The sequence below is a fragment of the Oryza sativa genome, chromosome 9 (genome assembly GCF_034140825.1).
Source record: "Oryza sativa Japonica Group chromosome 9, ASM3414082v1".
Taxonomy (NCBI): domain Eukaryota; kingdom Viridiplantae; phylum Streptophyta; class Magnoliopsida; order Poales; family Poaceae; genus Oryza; species Oryza sativa.
The window spans coordinates 10,963,657-10,984,491 of NC_089043.1; the positions used below are offsets into that span (position 1 = coordinate 10,963,657).

General features: G+C 40.6%; 1 protein-coding gene and 1 non-coding gene across 2 annotated transcripts; one reads left to right on the forward strand and one right to left on the reverse strand.

Annotated features, from left to right (window-relative positions):
* Positions 1-14,966: 14,966 nt before the first annotated feature.
* Positions 14,967-15,799, forward strand: LOC112936441 (uncharacterized). The gene is made up of 4 exons (XR_010734975.1): positions 14,967-15,100; positions 15,182-15,379; positions 15,456-15,584; positions 15,668-15,799. It is a non-coding gene; the product is annotated as an uncharacterized protein (transcript).
* Positions 15,800-18,309: 2,510 nt separating this feature from the next.
* LOC107278265 (protein FAR1-RELATED SEQUENCE 5) lies at positions 18,310-20,376 on the reverse strand. The gene has a single exon (XM_015755612.1). It carries the CDS (start codon positions 20,374-20,376, stop codon positions 18,310-18,312), a length of 2,067 nt encoding a protein of 688 aa, XP_015611098.1.
* Positions 20,377-20,835: the final 459 nt, after the last annotated feature.

Below are 20,835 nucleotides of genomic sequence, written 5' to 3' on the forward strand. Positions count from 1 at the left end.
CTCCGCCGGGGTCCCCTGCTCCGCCGCCTGGGGGCGCCGCATCGCCACCGTCGTCGCCCATCGGTTAGGTTTAGTGTTCTCTTTTTTTCTCCAATTTTTTTCTTTTACCGCCTCTGGATAGTAAAATTTGGAGCAAGAGTAATCTGGTCATTTTGGTAAAAAAAAAATTCTAACGGTGTGGACTAAACGGTAAGTTGACTGTGATGGCATTTCAGGGAGAAAAACACTTGTAAGATGGCATTTTCCGGAAGTTGCGCTTGTCGATGGCATTTCTGAGATTAAAGTGCTTGTCAATGGTATTTTATGGATTTTCTCATCCTATATCTTTTTCTACTTCCACTATTAAAATGAGCATCACTCTCTATAAAAAGTAAAAATTAGGAGTAGAAAAAATAAAGAGGAATGACTATGTGTCAGGTGCTCAAGAGTAACCAAACTCGGTCCACTTGCTTTTTTGGACCGTTAGATCCAAAATCAGAGACGCAGATAAATAAAAAAAATCTCAAATCTAATCCAAGAGTCCACGACAATGACCAAGACTTAAGAGAAACTCAATTTCCTGACAAATAGACACACCATAAATAAGAACCTAGTAATTTTATTTGCCATGGATGATTCGATGAAATAGTGAGCAAGAAGCGCCGTGAGGAGAGAACGGCAGGACTGGAAAGTGGAAGCGGTTGAACGAAATCTACGTCGATTCACCGTCAAACAGCAGTCACTTTTGTGCCTCTGCTATATACTGGTTTCCATGAAAATGCAGTTGTTTCTTCAGCACATCATCACCGTTGTTGCCCAAGAAGAAACCTAACGTAACCTTCTTTCTTCATCATTGGTCGTAAATTTCATGGCAACAATACAATGCATACGATTCGATTATAATTTAGTTACACTTTGATCAAATGAACTTGTCGATGAAGAAGACGGGAAGGCCAGCCAGCGTGGTTAATCGACATCCATGTCGCCGGGCCGGAATTTGACTACATTCTGCGGGGGCATGGCTGCCGACAACTCCAAAGTTGAGGCATCTTCATTCTCTTTTTTAGGGGACAATGGCACAGGAGCTCTGCCTATTCATTAAAGAAGGAGAGTTTAAGACACAAGAGATCACATCCAAGAGGTGTCACAATTAGGGAAAAAAAACGAAACCTGCAGCACTTTGAGGAAGTGCGCAGGCACTAACATCAAAAACCGGCGTAAAATCATGTAAGCATTCTGAGCATCATCATACGCTTTGCACATGCTAATAATGGAATCAACCACCTACGACACCGAGGCATCTTCATTCACCATGATCGTTTTGGTGCTAACCTTGGCAACGAGGCCGTCAGAACCAAGCGGCACAATATAGAGCCACAATAATCCCAATACATAATCTGTCAGCCATTTTAGCCTTCTCTAATACGAGCGCATGGTCGAGGACACCAGCACACTTTACGAAGATCAACTAACAGATTTAGCTCACACTTCTGTTCTGCAACTAATATTAAAGCATACCATGAAAGGGTGTGAGAGTAACTATGTACAGGTTCCGTATTGCCTTCCATTCCTATTTCCTTGTTCTGTAAGGAGAGAAACAATCGGGACACTCTCTTTTGTGTGTTGATTGGGTTTATCGTGGAATGAGATGTTGTGGTGGACTCACTGGACTGGTGGTATATATGGACATGAACCAAAGGTACCCCATATTTAAAAGCAACATACACTGGTGGAGAAACGATTTTTACTCCCGGTTGAGAACCCCCATATAGTTCCGGTTTTCCAACCAGAAGTAAGGATCTAGGACTAAAGATCACTACCTTTAGTCCTGGGTGAGTCCCGGTTTGTGTTACCAACCGGCACTAAAGCTGTGGTCCCGGTTGGAGGGTTTTTTTCTTTTTTTTTCTTCTCTCTTTCTTTTTCACTGTTCTTTTGCTATTTGCCCAAATCATCTCATATCAAACATTCATACCAAATCATTCACGGCATCATATCAGATCAAACATTCAGAACACACAGCAATATAGTTCATCCAAATCATTCACAGCAATAGTTCATCCCGAATCATTCACACAATAGTTCATCCCCAAATCATTCACAACAACAACATAGATCAAATCACACATTCAACACAGATTGTATCAATCAACACAGATCTAATCGCACATTAAGGAAAAAAGAAAAAAAGAAAAAAAATCCATGGCAGCGCCGGCCTCCACCGCCTGCCGCCGCACCGGCCTCCGCATCGGCCGCTGCCTAGTGCAGCCCTCCACGCGAGGCCGCAGCCCGGCCGCCTCCCCTTTCAGATCTGGCGGTGGCTAGCCTCCTCCCCTCCGGATCCGCCGCCGCCCGGCCGCCGCGGCGCGAGGTTGCCTTCACCCCACCGTGGCGCGATTCCGCCTCCGCCTCGGCCCGGCCGCAGCCGCGCGAGGGCCCTGCCGCTGCCGCTCGGCTGGCCGCCACGGCACGAGGCCCCCACCGACGCTGCCCGGCCGCTGACAATGGGGAAGAGAGGGGAGGAATAGAATGGGGAGAGGAGGAGGAAGAGGAAGAGATGGGAGGAGGAAGAGATAAGGTTAGGGAAGAGATAAGGAATATAATTTATTAACTTCTTGATCTCGCGCACGCCTCGTCCTCTCCACCGCGCATGCCGATCTTTTGTTCCGGTTTAGGCTACCAACTAAGACTAGAAATAGATCTATCAACCGGGACTAAAGATGATAGGGATCTTTTTTTCCGGTTGGTAATGGGACTAAAAATAGATCTTTAGTCCCGGTTGGGAACACCAACCCGGACTAAAGATAATCTTTAGTCCCGATTTTATTATAACCGAGACTATTGTTGATTTTGGCTGACCGATCAAAGATGGTTTCTCCAGCCGTGATAGTTTGGACAATGTGTACGTGTGTGCAGTATAACTTTCTATTAACTTCATTTTTAGGACACAAAGAATTGCAAACTCGTACAGTGTTATGAAATACATATTATCAAGAAAGGTTTATAATTTTCTCTCTGCAAAAAAAAGAGAAAGGTTTAGAATTCAACAAATTCAGTTTATTTTAACGCAAGTATAGTATATAAAGCAAATATGTTCAACCGTAGTTACAGTGCCTCAATAAATATAGATAGAACCTGTCCATGCAGCTTGGAGCATCCGACTTAGCACGGTATTCGCATTTACTGCTAATTACATTTTTCAGTGTGTTAGATAACTTCGTCTATCTCAATAAACACTAATCCAATCTCTCGGTTGTGCTATACCGATAGTTAAACAAAATCTGAGTCACTTTATTGGACCATTAGATCCAAAGATTCCAAAATCAAGGGTACACAAAATTTGTAGGATCGAACAGCAAGAACTAAGCCAACCATAGAAGAGGTGAATGGTTGGAGTACCCAATCACCAAAACTTTTAGCGGAATTAAAAGTTAATTCGATGATCTGCGGTCTGACCAGAGTAGATGCGTGGTCTAACCGCCTGGAAGCCATCGGTCTGACCGCCGTAGTTGCTTCAGTTTGACCGCCGAGATCAGCTGCTATCGCTTGAAGTTGCCGCCAGTTTGACCGCCGTTACCCTGCTGGTCTGACCGGTCAGATGCCGTCGGTCTGACCGGTGGTGTCTCACCGGTTGGACCGTTGAACCCGAGCAAACACAAATTGAAGATCTCTCAAAGTAGATGACAAATTTATTACTTCTCTCTATGTTTACAAAGTGCAACAACAATACTCCTCACGAAAATCTCGACTAAACACGAAACGCTAACTATTCTCTCAACTCAATGCTCTCTAAAGTGATACCGGGAGGCCACACCCTCCGTCTCTATTTATACATAAGGTAGACAGCCTAAAGCCACGAACCAAACTCATACAAGAAGTCCTAATTCACCTTGGAAACCTTCCCATACAAGAAACCAACTTTACAAACTCCAATCATACCAAATTTGGACTCCTTCCAAATTCGACTTCACATCCCATACGCACACAGTATTTCCATCGTATGCCATATGAAATCCTCACCGATCATGTGCATTGATCTTTAGCCTAAGTATCCCGCATGATATCTAACCATTCGGACGTCGCCTTATCTCCAAGTCGACTCCTAATCCATCACCAGCAACACTCTCCCGAGGCATCAAGACACCTACACATGAATCATACAAAGAAACCATATTCTGAGACCAAGCTATCTCCAACTTGACTCATTGTTAGCAAACGACAGTATTACATATGTATAGTATCCATCTAGAAGCCATAAACACGAAATATCCACGGATGTCCAATCAAATAACCTGAAACCGAAACCGACACAGAGTCGGCCGGTCAGACTGCGGGCTAGCCGGTCTGACTGCACTCATAGTACCGGTCTGACTGGCAACACCTGCCTGGTCCCACCAGACCCGATAAAACAATAGCACCTGTTCATCACCTGTAAACCCAATCATTTTCAAAACCACTTCGTCAATAATCTCCAAATATCAAACCGATAATCTTAGATGCCAATTGTTCATCACAGAGTAAGAATCAAAAACACTATTGATTTTACAATCTCCCCCTTGATGAACACATTGGCAAACCCATCAAAAATGTTTTATTGTTTGGAAAAAATAAAAACAAAAATGGTAAAAAGCACGGAGTGCTCAAAAATTCAAAAGAAAACTTCTCTCACTTTTGAAAAGAAAAAAAAATCCCCCCTTGACCTGAAAAACATGCACTTGTATCTTCTTTTCTCCCCCTTTTGACAATGATTTCATAAGTATAGGAATTATATTTATTAATATTCAAGACCTTTGCATACATATAGTACATCAAGTCATGTGTTGCAATAAAAGGAAGATGAACCCATCTATAATATAGCAAGCATGCACTAAAGTATAATCATATACCAAAGATTTTACAATTAGGTTCAAATCAATAATCAAAATTCATGATTTCATATGTTTTATAATGCAACATCTTTACAAGCACATAGGTTGAAAAATAAACACTATACATATATACCTATTGCATTCATCACTCTTTTTCAAATCATCCTTAGCACAAAGCAACCAAGATAATTTTTAAAATTTTATTTGAGACTTTTTGCTCATATTTTCTCTCAATTATTTCGGGTACGTCCTCGTCGTCGAGACTGTTTCCAAGGATTCGGCAACCATTAACTTTGCTCACATCAAATACGTTCTTATCGTCAAGACTGTTTCCAATGATTCGGTATTTATTTTTTCTCTCATAGATATTTTTTTCTTCTAGTGCACAATGAGCAATTTAAAATCTATTTGAGGAATGACAATTTAATAAAGCGTATACATAAGCATTTATAAATCAAACCATATGCTAGCATTAATATTGCATATTTGCTTAATTCAAGTATAGAATTTAAGTGTCATGCATTATCTCCCTTCAAAACAATATTTAAGCCTCATAAAAAGACTAGAATACATACAAACTGTGCTAGAGACAAATAAACCTTCAAAATATTGCTAGCATGCACAAGAATATACCACATGTATATAAAAAAAACTCTTTTTTCTCAATTTTTCTTATTGTCAAATTTTGCTTGACAATACCATAAGGTACAAAACTGCCCTCACAATCTCATGGATTCGTGGCGAATCGTTCAGGAGAGAGGCGAGCAGAGCCAGCCCTGGGCCTAGGCGGGTTGTGCGACCGCCTAGGGCCCAGGCCGACAAGGGGGCCATCATCACCACCCCACCCCCTACTCCCATGCAGGCCCGGGCAGGCCCTGGGCCTAGGCGGGTTGTGCGACCGCCTAGGGCCCAGGCCGACACGGGGGCCATCATCACCACCCCACCCCCTACCCCCATGCAGGCCCGGCCGGCCGGCATGCCCAATACTGCTGCTGGTCTCAATGTCACTAGGACACGAGGAGGCAGGGAGCTCCGCGGCTATCGTCAATCTCGAGAATTGATCGAGGCGTCGAGGGTGTGCAGTGCAACGCGACGTTTCGTGTTCTCGCTCCTAATCTCGCTCTCTGTTTTATCTCACATCTTAATTAACGCGGATCGACTCGCCGATGAACCACCAGGAACGACGACGGCGCGAGCAAACCGGCGACACCGACGACCACGCGCCTGCAGCCACGCCTTGCCCTTGCGGCCTTGCTTTCACGACAATCATGATTAACAGAGCAGACTAGATCAAGGTGAGAGTCTTCTAATCTTATTTGCATCTATTTATTTCGAAAATTAGGTTATAGCTTTATTTTCTTTTTGTTGTTTAATTAACTTCATAATTTCAGGTATTAGAAAATAGAGTGTTGCCTAATTAGAAGCATCTGTTAGGTTCTCCTAAAGGGAACAAAAGAAAATGACAAGAACAGTTCGTTGAATCACATAAATTATTTTCAGCTTCAATTTTCAAATAATGTTGTTTCCGGCGATACTCTTGAGTCTGAAGATGTCAAAGTGGATGGCTCATGGTTTAGCTATATGCAACCATGAGAAGAATATCTTGGATAACATTAATCCCCAAATTGTTCTTCAATATTTTGCTTCTAAAAAGTTCCCAAGAAGTTCTTTTTAAGAAAAACTTGGATATTTGTGGTCTTCTATTTAAGGTATTCACACTATTCTATTTTTCATGCTCTTTTACTTGCTATTATACTATCAATATCGTTTATAGTGAACAAAATGCCATATTGTAATTTGCAACTACTAAATTTATTATTTATCATGCTTAATACAAGTAAAAGAATTTCTAATCTTAAGGGCCTGTAGCATCGAGTTTGCCTAGGGCCCTCGAAATGTTAGGACCGGCGCTGGAGGCAAGATTGGATTTAGGAATTTTGGGGAAGAAAGTTTGAAGAACAGAGGAAGGAGACAAAGATAGTTGTTCGATTGCTTTTTACTTCGTTAGCTTTCCCCTCTCAGACAGGAGGTTATATAAATACATCGAGTTCTTGGGCCAATGGGCCGTTACACTCAGCATAGCCCAATTAGGCAGCACAAATGAGACACAAGTCTAACACACCGTTATACGGCCACCAGTATTGCCTTCCATTCCTATTGCCTGCTTGTTCTGTAACATGAGAGATACAATCTAAACTCTCTCAGTGTGTGTTGGGTGGGGGTACGAAGAGCTGAGATGATGTGGTGGACTAGTGGTATGTAATGATACGCTCAAAGGTACACCATAGTTAAAACTCTCTCACAATGTAAGTCATTCTAACATTTCCTATATTCATATTGATTTTAGTGAATCTAGATAGATATATATGTCTAGATTCATTAACATCAATATGAATGTGGAAAATGCTAGAATGACTTGCATTGTGAAACGGAGGGAGTATTAACTTTTGTCTGTCATAACACATGTGTAATTGATTAAAAAATTTAGCAGCATTTTTTTATGCAAACACCATCTTACCCCACGTCCAGTGTTGTGAAGTACATATTATCATGAAATGTTTAGAATTCAACCAATTCAGCGTGTTTTAACACAAATATAATATGTTCAGCGCATTTTTTTCAACCGTAGCTACAGTGACTCAATATATATAGAGGGTACCTGTCCATTCGGATTGGTGCTTGTGTCCTCATCCCCCCTAAAACAAAAATTAGTCAGGATTCACTACAGCACGAAGGCTGCGCTTTCACAAATCGGATTATTACATTTGAAGGGTCAATACAAAAAATCAATCCCCTGAAAACATACACACGAAAAAAAAAACAGGGGCAATTTTTACCTAGTCTTGTAGTAATACCCTTCACTCTGTTTAATCCAAGAGTCCCACTCCGGTGCTTTCTACTCGGAGTAGAAATTAATATGGGCCATTGGTCATATTTAATTGTAGGGCTGAGATCTAATTCTACTCCCACTAGTATTAGTGGAAGTAGAAATATGGAAGGGTGTTTTCGTCAAGAGAAAAAAAATCTCGTAGGGGTATTATCGTATTTTTTCGGTCTCTTACTCACCCTATCCTTATCCGATTCCTCTCATCACCACTTCCCGTCGCCAGTCCACCCCATCCCCACCTCCGCCGCCGTCCATCTCCCTCGCCGCCTCCGTCGCCTGTCCAGCGCCGTCGCCTTCTACACTCCCTCGCCGCACTCGCCCTTCCTCGCCGCCTTCTCCACCGCCAGCGCCCCTCCGTCGACGTCCGCCTCCCCGCCTCCCCTGATATCGGCGGCTTCCCTCCGTCGAAGCCCTTCCTCATCGCCCTCCCCTCCTTCTCTCGTCACCACTTCCCGTCGCCAGTCCACCCCATCCCCACCTCCGCCGCCGTCCATCTCCCTCGCCGCCTCCGTCGCCTGTCCAGCGCCGTCGCCTTCTACACTCCCTCGCCGCACTCGCCCTTCCTCGCCGCCTTCTCCACCGCCAGCGCCCCTCCGTCGACGTCCGCCTCCCCGCCTCCCCTGATATCGGCGGCTTCCCTCCGTCGAAGCCCTTCCTCATCGCCCTCCCCTCCTTCTCCTCCACCCGTGTCTCAGCGCCGGCTTGTGAGCCCCCACCGTCGCCGTCCTCCTCCCCCGCCCCCTTGTCCAGCGAGTCGCGTGACGTAGTCGCCCCTCCACCCACCTCCGCCGGCGGGCGACGAGTCCTCTTCGCCGCGTCACCTCCCCGCGCCACCACCGCCACGTTATCCTCCCCATGGACCGACGCACCCTTCTCCACTCCACCGCTGTCGCCATCGACCTAGCCGCCCCCTTCTCTGAAGTCTGAACATGCCCTTGGCAACTGATTTAACCCAGTGTAAGCGATACTCTATTAGTTAGTAGGAGTACTACTAACTGGGTCATATTAATCACAGTTGACCAATTCTATTGTCTTGAATTGCAGTTTTTTTTGGTTAATTTTCAATTTTTTCCCTCTTCAGTGTTCAGATACTATGCAAGGAATCGAGAGGAGACAGCCGAGCTTCAGGTACATTCTGAATCCTCCAATCTTAATATACCAACCACTACTGTTATGATTTTGCAGATAAAGATTGTTTGTTCTTGAATCCATTGTATTGTATATTGATTATTTGATTGAATGGTTGATTGATCCACCAGATGAATGGACTGTTTGAGGACTGCATGTTGGCTGCAGCCGTTGCTTCCTGTTTGATATGGCTTCGGTATTGCTTCCATGCATTCTGACCTATCTCACATTCTGCATATGTGCTTGAAAGCTAATGCTTGGTTCTGTTTTATTTAGTGCCTCAGTTTGATTTAGTACAATAAATTAAGCGCTCAATTGTTAATAGTCTTTCAAAATGATTATGCAGTCCCTTTTCTTTTCCAGACGTGCATGAATCTATGGTTGGCTTAAAAATTATAGTTGAATGGGCACAACATTAATGTTCACTGTGTACAAAAAACTGTGGTTGTATTTTGAATTTTGTACATGATCCACGACAGGTAATCTGCATTGGTTATTTGGTATATTTGTGGAGCATATTATAGATCAAGATATATGTGAACTAATAGCATTTTAAAATTAAAATTTGTCCAGATCACCATATTTGCATGAATATTTTTCCTTCAAAGTTGGTCCATTTTGTTCAGACAGGACAACATTGCACTTAATTTTTTTTTCATATTATGGTTCAAGTGCAGATATTGTGGATTGCCATAACACTATCACCTTCCAAGTGCAAATTAGCACTGAGATTTCTGGGTTGATCAGTCGTTGTGAGTATGGAATTTTGATTCTATGTTCTTCTATGATTACCAGGCTTTGGAAGGATGTAATCTATGATATATACAGGTGGTGATCATAGCATGATAGCAATCAAATTCCACAGTGTTGGTAGGAATAAATTTCACAGGTTGTTTGTTGTTGAATCCATTGTATTGTATATTGATTATTTGATTGAATGGTTGGGAGCAGGGTCAGTTTGCAAGACGGTGGCATGCGCGAAGGGTGGCATGCGCGAAGGGATCCGCATGCCGGCGAAGGGGTTATCGGTGTTCAGGTGCGACATTGTAGCAGACGCACGTCGGTGACGTCGACAGCTGACTGCACTGAGTCACCCCGAAGCGTAAGGTTTCATATACCGCTCCTTCTCAAATGGATTGAAATATGAACTATGAATATTATCTCAAAAAGGCATCAATGTTTGGGATCCATAAAATACCCAAGTAGTATATAAATTATTTAATAAGGGTAAGAGAGCATAGTAAGGTAATTGTGGTAAATGTATGACAGATGATCCATATATGTCGTGGTTGGTAGCAGTGGACGATCTTTAATGTTGTTCAGTTCGGAGTTGATCAAAATTCCGGCTAAGTCCTGTCGAAATGTTTTTACTTCCTTCTGCATAATGTAAAGGGAGTGCATTTTAAATGGTTTTTCGTATTAGGAAGCAGTGGTGCAAAATATGAATAGAGGTTGTTGTAGTTACCTGTAGTTGAATTTTTAGGAGATAAGATCCAGTCCAATGCTCCATGAACTTAAGGGTGTACAGGCCGCATGAGACGCTACAAGAATTTAGTCGTTAGGATAACACGTTTCCGTATTTGAATAATGTGAATATCATGTGGAAGAGTTTGAGTCACCCACCCGTCTCCTTGCTTTGGCAATTTTTGGACTTTGTTGTACTCCCATTCGGTAATATTGAAATCAGGCCAATCGTGTTTTAACTGTGGGTGCTGATTCTCTGTCCCGTATAATCCCCTCTCGATAGCTAGCAGCTGGGAAGTTTTGTGCAACGTTGGTACGGTTAAAATATAGCAAAACCGATTTGAATTATACAAGTGGAAGTGTATCGCTTACCACACGCCTTAGATCGGGTCGATCTTTACTGATTGGCTTTGCGAGCGAATCTAGTATTTGCACCTCACGTCGCTTGGCGTTAAGAACGGCTAGGTACCAGTGTGTATCTTTAATATTAATTGGGAGGAAAATCTGCAGATGTTCAACAGTAAGATTGAGTCATAAATTGAATTACCCATTACATAGATAGCTTAAATAAGTATTACCATGTCAAATGGTAGATAGTCGCATGCCATATCTCTAATCCATCGTTTATCTCGAGGTTCGCTTGCTTCGACATGCGCTCCCTCTACATTTAGTAGACCTGTTTTAATGGCCATCTCTAGGAAGGCCTTGCCATCTCCCCTGATTCCTTTCTCTTTATAGCGGAGGCATTGGATGTATGCATCCATGACCTGAATTTGAGTTTAGTTGAGTTACATAACAAATATAGTTATAAAAGAATAGTAGGCTTGTTAAATAGGCGAACTTACATCATCATTCAAGAAAGCTGGTTGTGTTAGTACTTTCATTTTTTTCCGTTTAACCTCCACTTCTTCAATATGCACCATCACTTTGTTATCGTCGGTGTTATTAATGTAGGTAATGAAAGGGTCTTCTTTTTTAGTCAACTCTACATAGGTACGACAAATTAGTAATAGATCTATATAAATGTTAAATGGTTAGGCATTACCTTCTGAATTTTTTAACGGTGTCTGGCCATTCGTTTTTGTCTTATTTTGACCTCTTAAGGCGTTCTTCGGTGGGCCTTTGTCTATGATTTGTTGGGTAAGATCTTCCTTCTCGATGTACACTAGAAAAGGGTAAGTCAAATCAGTAACACAGAAACATAGAATATAAGTTAAAATTTATGGATGATGTAGAGAGTTCATACATTCAGATATTTCATACGGTGTTTGGTTGTTTTGTTTCCTCTTTTTTTCACACCGTAGTTCGTCTGTGTCTGGCATGTAAGCTTCTTTATTCGTTTGCGCTTGAAAAGGAGGAAAGTTAGTACCATTGACATGAGCATATGTAAATATGAAATAGCATAGTACCTATCGTTTTCTTTGTCTGTGCTTGGGTTCTTATTATGTCCTTCTTTTTACCCCTTGTTTCGTAGATGAAGTCAGTCCAATTAGTTGGTTTGTATGTTCTTCCTGTAGGACCTGTAAGCCTCTTCCTGCTTTGATTGCTCTGGTTACTGTTGTCCTGTTAGGTAAGAAAGTACACGTCAGTATTATGATAAGATGTAGTAACGTTAGCGAGAGAAATAAAATTTAGTTTACCTTCGTTTCACAAGTCATGTTTACATTTTGGTTTATATAGGACTCTTCGTTATGATTTGATACATGCTCCCTGGGATCATTTTGTTCTTGTTCAACATCCTGCAATAGCGTCAATCTTTTTTTAGCGGTGTATATATGTAAGTAATAATGATTAACAGTCTAGCATATGATGTTTACCTCAAACACATGCGTACTATCTTTTCGCTTTGGGCATTTTGAATCATTTTCCATGCAATCTAGTATCAATGATCGCATACGTGGCCAAAAATCCTTTGTGAAATCTTTGAAATTATCTTGTAAAGTTTGGATGCTTTCTTGTAACCTTTCTTGTAAAGTGATGTCGGCTGATGGTTCAGTGGATGTTATAGAGTGTATCTGAATAGCACAAGTTAGAAAAGGATGTCAAACATATTTTGTTAAATAGAGTTCGTATTAAAACCCCATAATATATACCTCTTCAGAAGTGCCTTGAAAATCTTCATTGCTATGTGTTTCTGAGTCATTGTCGTGCGCTTTTTCATTGGGGATTTCATTGCAATGTATAGTTCCCCTAATATCGTCGACAACCTATTTTTAGTGAAAAAGGGGTATTAGAGATTTTACAGACAGTTGATATAATTAGTACATAGTATTAAAAATGAGATAGTTACCTTCCCTTGTCCAAAAAGGTAAGAAATTCGCTTTTTTTCTTTTTTTTTATCCCAGTACTGAATTAGTGGCCTTTGACGGCTAGAATGATATATTGTCGCAGCCAATTTATCTATTCGCACTTTTTCCCAATACCAAATCTGCAAGCATTTGAACATTAGATAATGAGTATTGCTATGAAAATATGTTCATGACAATTTTGTAAACATACTAAATTTTGAAACGAACCTGTAAGAGGCATACGTTCCCCTCAATGTTTGTTGTCTTCTCTCTAAATTTTATTATGCCTTTCAGTAACTGATTCAGTGTTAGACTAGACCAGTTTAGTTCCCTCATTTTGTCAACGTCGTCGACGAGATTGAGATATTCTGAGCGCACATATCTTTGAGTTGTAGGACATATGAATGATCCAATTGAGAAAAGAATAAATCTTCGAATGAAGTGGTCATCGTAGCTCGAGGAGTTGATTATTGCTTCCCGTAATGCTTGTAAAGTAATTGTTGTTTGGCCTTCCTTTTTGTACAGGTTGAACAATTCTGGTTTATTGATTTTTGGTGCCTCAAATATGTCATCTCCTTTTGATGGCAGTCCAAGCAAACAATCAACATCATCGAGTGTCATCGTTACGAAGGTACCATTAATATTGAATGCTTTCTTCTCCTTGTCATAGCTTCTTGCAATCTCATTGCACAAGTTTCGGTCAATATGTATGTTGTCAATCTTTAGCAAGTTGCCAAGACCTGAACCCTCGATAGCTTCCTTTTGACGTGGACTTAGATGGAGTATTACCTCGTACATGGCATGTGGAGAGCAAACTAGAGTTCCCTGATTAACAGAAAAGATAATAAAAGTTTAGTCCTTGTGAAAATTTATGCAAGTGCTCATATATACAGCAGCCATAAATCCTAATGGTGCACTGTATTGCACATCATAAGGTACTAATCCATATTAATTTTCTTAACATGAGAACCAATGTGATTGAAGTGAACACCTTATTACCATTTGGGGTCATATAAATCATAATGTACTATATTCTTGCTGATGTGATAATTATGCAAGCATATTTTTTTTTGTACTATATCTTTCTTAGTGGGGGTGGGGTGGGGGTTTGGCTCGACAGGGATTTCTGAACATATAGGATGAAGGTGTTAGTCAATATAAGAGTGCGTAATTGGAGACAAAGCATTAATTGGTTCACGGGAAAATCAGGGTTAAGGTTGTAAATGTATTTCATATTTATCTCTGCAAGATTAATAACAGATTTTATATACTAAAGTACAGTTGCAAAATGGGTATAATCATAGTATACTTCTGTCCTGTTTTTGCAGTTCCCTCTAGTATGTATGTGTGGAACAATACGAAGAATGGTAGCTGAATCCAAGGATCCAGATCTCTCAAAGTTGGAGCTTGTACATGTACCAGGGGGAGCTTTAGCATTTCAACTTGCTGCCAAGTTCTGTTATGGGAGCTTTAGCATTACTAAAAAATTGATTCTATATACGCTCTGTTAGGTGGGAAAATCAGCTATATGTTGGGTAACAAAAGTGTATGGTGCTGCAGTATGAGTTAAACCTGACCCCTTTAAACTGTTGCCTGTATTATCCCATGTAGCAGGCCCATATTTCTTGGGACATCTCGCCATGGTGTTTTGTCTGTGAGGCTGCTACGTCCTCTATATCCATTTTTTAATCATAAACTAGTCAATTATATAACATTGCAAATCCATGTCTAGCACCTCTGTGTTGTATCCACCATATTAGCCGGAAGCTATAATGACGTACTGACAATATGAAGCAAATGATTGTGATTGTTTTTTTAGTACGTGATTTTGTATACGGGAATAAATGAATGTTTGTTTTCTGGTTTTGTGCATGAATAATAAATTAATGTTTTTATTTGTTCAGGTCTCTGGATTGCAAACACAGATTTTGCTTTCACTGGGGGACCTTTCGAGCCAAATTTGTGAAACGCAAAAGATGTTGATAAAGATGGCCCATGATAACACTGAATTTCAGGAAAATATGAATGATAGAATGACAAACGTTGAACACATTCAACAGCTACAATTACAGCAAGTCACGGTACATTTTCTGAACATTTATGTTTGTTTTTTCCACATGGCAAAATGCTTTGACACATATCTTTCTTTTGTGCAGGATATAACGCATGGAGAACAACATTTTCCAAGGAAAAGATACATCGAGGTCGAGTATCCTAGCACTATAGGAAAGAGGGTTCGAGGAGTCAATGGTAGGGCCGTTGTAAGTAACAAGAAATTTGATTGTTACAAAAGATGCTTGGTAGACGGTAATGATGACTTCGATTTTGTTTGCACTACGGACGAAACACGCATTGCGTTGCGTATATTGTGTGCAAAGCCTACTGAGACGATAATCCATATTGATGACGTCGTTTTGACGAAGGCCGATTTGGTATGTCTTGTACAGACTTATCCGTATGACAATTATGAAAAAAACATTAGCACAAAGGTACGCCTATGCACTATTTTTGCAAAAAGTAAAGCAAAATCATCTCTAAGTAATGCTTCATAAATTGTATTGTTGATGCAGATCATTAAGGCGTTTGTCAAGCATTTTGGACAAAGTAGATCAATTAAACGACATAAACATATGTACCATGCCTACTTAGAGACCCCGTCAGTTGTGTCAATGCTTATCAAGTATGGCTATTATGATGGTGTTGAGCTAGGAAACACTGATGAAAATATGTACAAATCCGCTGGAGTCAGCTATGTGAATAATGATATGGTAAAATCATACCTTACAAATTTGAATTCATTATATTATTTAACTATTTTGTAAATTGTATTGATTTGACATACAGATTTTTCTACCAATAAGAACTTCAATAGACCATTGGTACGTAGCGGTTCTGGACTGTACCAGAAAGGAGGTGTGTGTCCTTGACTCAATGGACACGACTGAAGATGACTTGAAAGAACTTAAGTTTCTGGTACTTTTTCCCCATAAAGTGTTAGCATTATCAGTGCAACCAAGTTTGTAGAATATTAATTATCACATATTTATTTCATGTAGATGAAAGGCATCCGCAAATGTGTCCGACTTGTCCTCGATGATAAAATAGTAGAGAACCCTCTGTGGGACGATTACAATGTTCAAGCTTGGAAAATCAGGATTAGATATAACTTGCCTAACAAAAAAGACAGGTTAGATATTTACAACCCTGAGAGATGACTTTGTAAAAAAATTTATTTCGGAATAATTTTACATCTACTCGTACTCGTACAGGACATCCAGTGGGCTTTACTCAATCAAGTTCATGGAGTTATGGACAGGAGATTCACTAAGCAAACAATTTTATCAGGTATATATGTTGTACAATTAGCACGGAAGCATTCCTATTTATTTCATTTAAAACTAATAATATTGTTGTCAATTACACAGGAAGACATAGACAGCTACAGGAGAAAACTTGCAGCAATCTTGTACATGTCTCCGTCAAACAAGCTTCGAAACAATATCTGTTCTACCTCAAACGGAAATGGTACTGATGGAGGAACTAGGGCGGCAGACGTATGATTGAATAAGAGTTCTTTACGGTTTTGATAATTTCAGCTCAATGAAGACATATTGAACATGTCAGAAATTCATGGTGACTAATAATAACTGAGGCATTGTGTTCGATTAATTATTGTCATATACAGCTACAATTTTTTCCCTGAAATTAATTGCACTGTTTTGGCTTGGTGCTGTTCAAGACGAACTGTATTTACTGCACCGATGCCTTTTGATTATTTTCAGCAGTACAGTTTTCTATTTCCTACAACACATAGTTGGTATATCTATAGACAAAATTAACATGAACACCATATAACAGCTTAAACCATCACGTAGGCTAAATATAAATCACATAGTGCATATCATAATTCATCAATTAATTTAGCTTGTTTTCTTCACATCCTTTTCAAGAGGGTATAAGTCATTTAATGACATGTAAGTACGTAATATACTTAGGAAGTGCAATATTTATACATGTCATTGTCAGACAATCATATCTCAACAATCCATTTTGAGATGCTGAAACCAACGCAACCAAACTGAAGTACTGAACATCGCATGAGCTGAACACGCAAACTTGTGATGAAGTCATGAGCATGAACTCTAAAACACAGTTCAGTTGAACAGGCCGGCCAATGACAATCGCATCAGCTACTGACTTTGGAGATGCTGTGCAGCGATGGGCGCCATTGACGATGCCGGGAGTGTGTCGCCGAGCTGCTCCGTTGGCCGTCTATATCATGCTGCGCAAACCGCGATAGGATGGGCAGCAGAAGAGTAATCAGAATTCAGAACATGGCACTTTGTCAAAATTTAATAAAGTTTAGGAGACTTTGCAATCAAATCAAATTAAAGATAAACCTAAATTATGAAGGCTAAGGTGTTCAATACTGGAATGTCAAGCTAATGAGATTAGATCTTGCCAAATTACATGCTATTCCTGACAGGGAAATGTAGATGGCTAGAAGATGAATAATGGTCTTTTGCAGGAACTGAAAATCCCTTTCTTGTCGCAACAAGACATTTGATGTTTATTATTATCACCCATAAACTGTTTCAAGAATTGTCGGTGATTTTTTTAAAATTTAATTCGTCTGAAGTTTTGGAACTGACAACTAGGTTCGAGGCCTTAGTGGAGCACTTCACTTTTCTGAGGCATTCATAGTTCATACAACATGTGGACACTCTGTTCATGTAATCTTGGATATTTAGGAACATGACAGTACTATTACTTCAATCTGAAAAGTTGATGTGACAGAAAAAATAAATAAAACCAAGATGTTGACACACCATAAAGTAAGCCTATAAATCCAAACTTATCACTGCTCACAAGTTTGTATGATTGCAAAGCCTTACTACTGCCATAGGCTCACATTGGAGGAAGTAGTTAGCAGATCGTTCTATAATCATCACAGGAAAAAGGTTTCCTGACCAAACTACTAGTGATTAAAAAGCTTCCCAAGTCCAGCAGCCATATGCAGTTGTATTGTACCTTATAACTTACAAGATCTGATTAAAAACTGCTGCAATGTTTCTGCACATATGGAAACGCACGCCTAACTTTCAGAAGAGATTTTACCTGATGCACACAGCAAAATGATCTGTTCCCATGCATGCAGTCTTGATGGCTATAGAAAAGGAGTCTGTTCTTCACCTATTGCTAAGATTGGAGCCACTGAACTGGTAGAAATAGGAAACAGTCAGCAAACGAAATTGAAATGGATTCAGAGGAGGGTGTAACTAGAAGAATACCCCCCCCTCCCCAAACAAAAAAAGTTTTCAGTATTAATGGCACAAGTAATCTTGTGTTCTTGCCATGATCTGTCTCCTGATTACAAGTCTCTTGTCTGAACCTGAATTGTTACCCCAGACTATGTTCAACTAAGACTACGTACAAGTATATCCTTCCCAATAAAGAAATTCTCCATATATCATTTTAAAACTATTTCGAATTTCCATTCCATGGAATTCAACCAGGAACAGTAACATTTGATTGAACAATAACTGTCTAATAAAGTTTAGTTCACAGCATTTCTAATCCAAAAGCATTCACCAGCGGAAACACTTAATATGCACATCTTGAGAAAAGATTAAACTAATCCAAAACAAAAACAATGCCAATAATACAAAATATACAAAGTTTGTGAGACACAATTACCTTATTGGTTATTTGTGTGCAATGTCTCATGGAATGGCCTTCGTCTCTTCGATGGAGCTCCTTTTGCCCTAATCTCTTCAGGATCAAGTACTCTCTTCTCTAATGGCTGGTTACTAGACAAAAAGTGAGTTGGCATAGGACCAAAATCTCCGGCCACGATGTTCTCATCGGATGACGATCCTTTATCCAAAATCCCCTTTAAGAAATCCATCGCCTTTTCTGTCTGCTCAGGGTTCCTAGCGGCCTCGAAGAAAGCATCACTACCTAGATTTCGGAGGCTACGGTACCGAACCATGTGTTCAGACCACACATTAGGATCGGCATTCCTGTCTGACCTAAATGCCGCCTTTGCTCCCATTGTCCACCTATCCACGACACAACAACGAGGGATGGTGTCAAAACCAAGGAACTTGACTACAACAAAAATGTGTGAGCAAGGGATGTCTTCGCACTCCATCTTCCGACAGTGACATTCCACACCTTCCAAAGCCTGGCCTTTAAAAGAAACCCTCACTTCATCCCACACCTCATTATCGTCCTTCAAACCAACAACATACAATGACGAACCATCTTGATTAGTCCCACTGATGACTTCAAGTCCTGCAATTAGCCGTATCTGTGCACGGACTTTCTTGAACACGACTGCGGTGTATATACGGGCAGCGTCTTTCTCCAATGGGTCGGCGTCTATTCTACAAAAAGGGACCGAATTGGTAGACTTAGCGTCCAACTGAGCCTCCTTCTTACGCAGGCCTTGTATGCACAACTTAACATGTTTGACTAAGCACATTAGTGACATGTTTCTCTTTAGAAGGGTGTGAAGCTTTGAGTTCAGTGACTCACTACGTTGGTTGCTGCGCATACCCAACAAGTATTTCCCATCTGTATAGGCAGCTGCCCATTTCTCCCTTAGTCGGTACATCAGAGCGATCCATTGTTCATTTCCCGTGCCTCCATTCTCCTTAAAATCAGCCCAACGTCTCTCGAACTCCTCTTCATCCATACTCTCATAAATTAATTTTCTTAGCTCGTCGAGTTTTGGCTTACGAAGGTGACGACTCATATTCTCCTCTATATGCCAAGTACACAATCTATGGTAAGCACCCGGCATTACCTTACTGATAGCCTTCGCCATTGCTAGGTCGCCATCGGTAATTAATGATTTTGGATGCACTTGACGCATTGCCTCCAAAAAAGTCTCAAGGAGCCAACAGTAAGAGTTGACAGACTCATTTGATAGAATTCCGCACCCAAAAATTGTTGTACTTCTGTGGTGGTTAACTCCTATGAAAGGAATGAAAGGAAGATTGTACTTGTTCACACGGTAAGTGCTATCGAAAATAACAACACCACCAAAAGCAGCATAGTCTAAACGTGATTCAGCATCTGCCCAAAACACATTCCTAAGACGCCCTTCCTCATCCGTGGTGTATTTGAAGAAAAATTCTGCATCTTCTTCTTGCTTCCTTGTTAGATATTTCAACACATCTTCAGCATCATGACCCTTGATATTCTTCATCTCGTACCGCGTAAAGAAATTATAAAGGTCCTTCATCACAAAACCAACCTCGTCTAACTCATCGTGGTTATTCTCCATAACCTCCATGACTTGAAAGGGCCTAAGGCCACTCATGCGAAGCTCGACCGCTTGGGCTTTCTTAGAATCACTCATCACACGATGAACTCCTAAAAAAGCAACATGGTCTGGATTTGCAAGTTCGTGCGTATGTTGGTTATCAAACTCCTTAACAAACCACACCCCCTTCTCCTCGTTCCGCTCAATCTCAAGCTTAGCTAAGCAACCGCAGTGGGTCAGTGCCCGTGGCTCCCTTTTCCGCTCTGTCCTCTCAAAGTGCTTCAACTCCCTGTACCCTTCACATGAGCATACGAATTGCCTCCATATAATTTCACCGTCCTTCCGTTTAAGGTTGTTTTTCCTCACACTGAAACCCTTCCCCTTTGCATAGTCTAAATAGAATTTGTAACCTTCCTCCTCGCTTGAAAAAACCACAGTACCCATCATTTTATACTCTTCCTGATCCTCTAGGCTCACATAGCTCGAAGTCATTATGTCAGACCTCACCTACGGAAAAGTACAAAAAAAACAAACAGATCAAGCACCCAAATATAAGCTTACGTCCTTTATACCTCATAAGTATATATAAAAAAAGAACAACCATCAACTGCATAAATACATTGCCACTCTAAACTATTGAGCAATTACTACAGTTCCTCCACAATGGCTGCAAATTTTGTATGTACGATAAATTGTTATACTAAAATACATTTTCTGAAAATGGTTGTTCAGAGATAATTTTTCTTTTTTCATTTCAGCTGTACAGTCAAATTTTGTGTTGCACATCATCCAGTAGTTTCAGAACTCTGTTTCTTTTTTCAGCACCACTGGAGAATATATGCATTTGTGTATTTCACAATGACTTCGGTTACATGCTCCTCTCTGATAATTCTACCATTGTCGAAACCCTTAAAAAAGGAAGATCCGAAACGGAGCCAGGTCATTGCAGCT

Coding starts and splice junctions, on each gene's coding strand:
- LOC107278265 (XM_015755612.1), bottom strand. CDS start 20,376: ATGACTTCGAGCTATGTGAGCCTAGAGGATCAGGAAGAGTATAAAATG.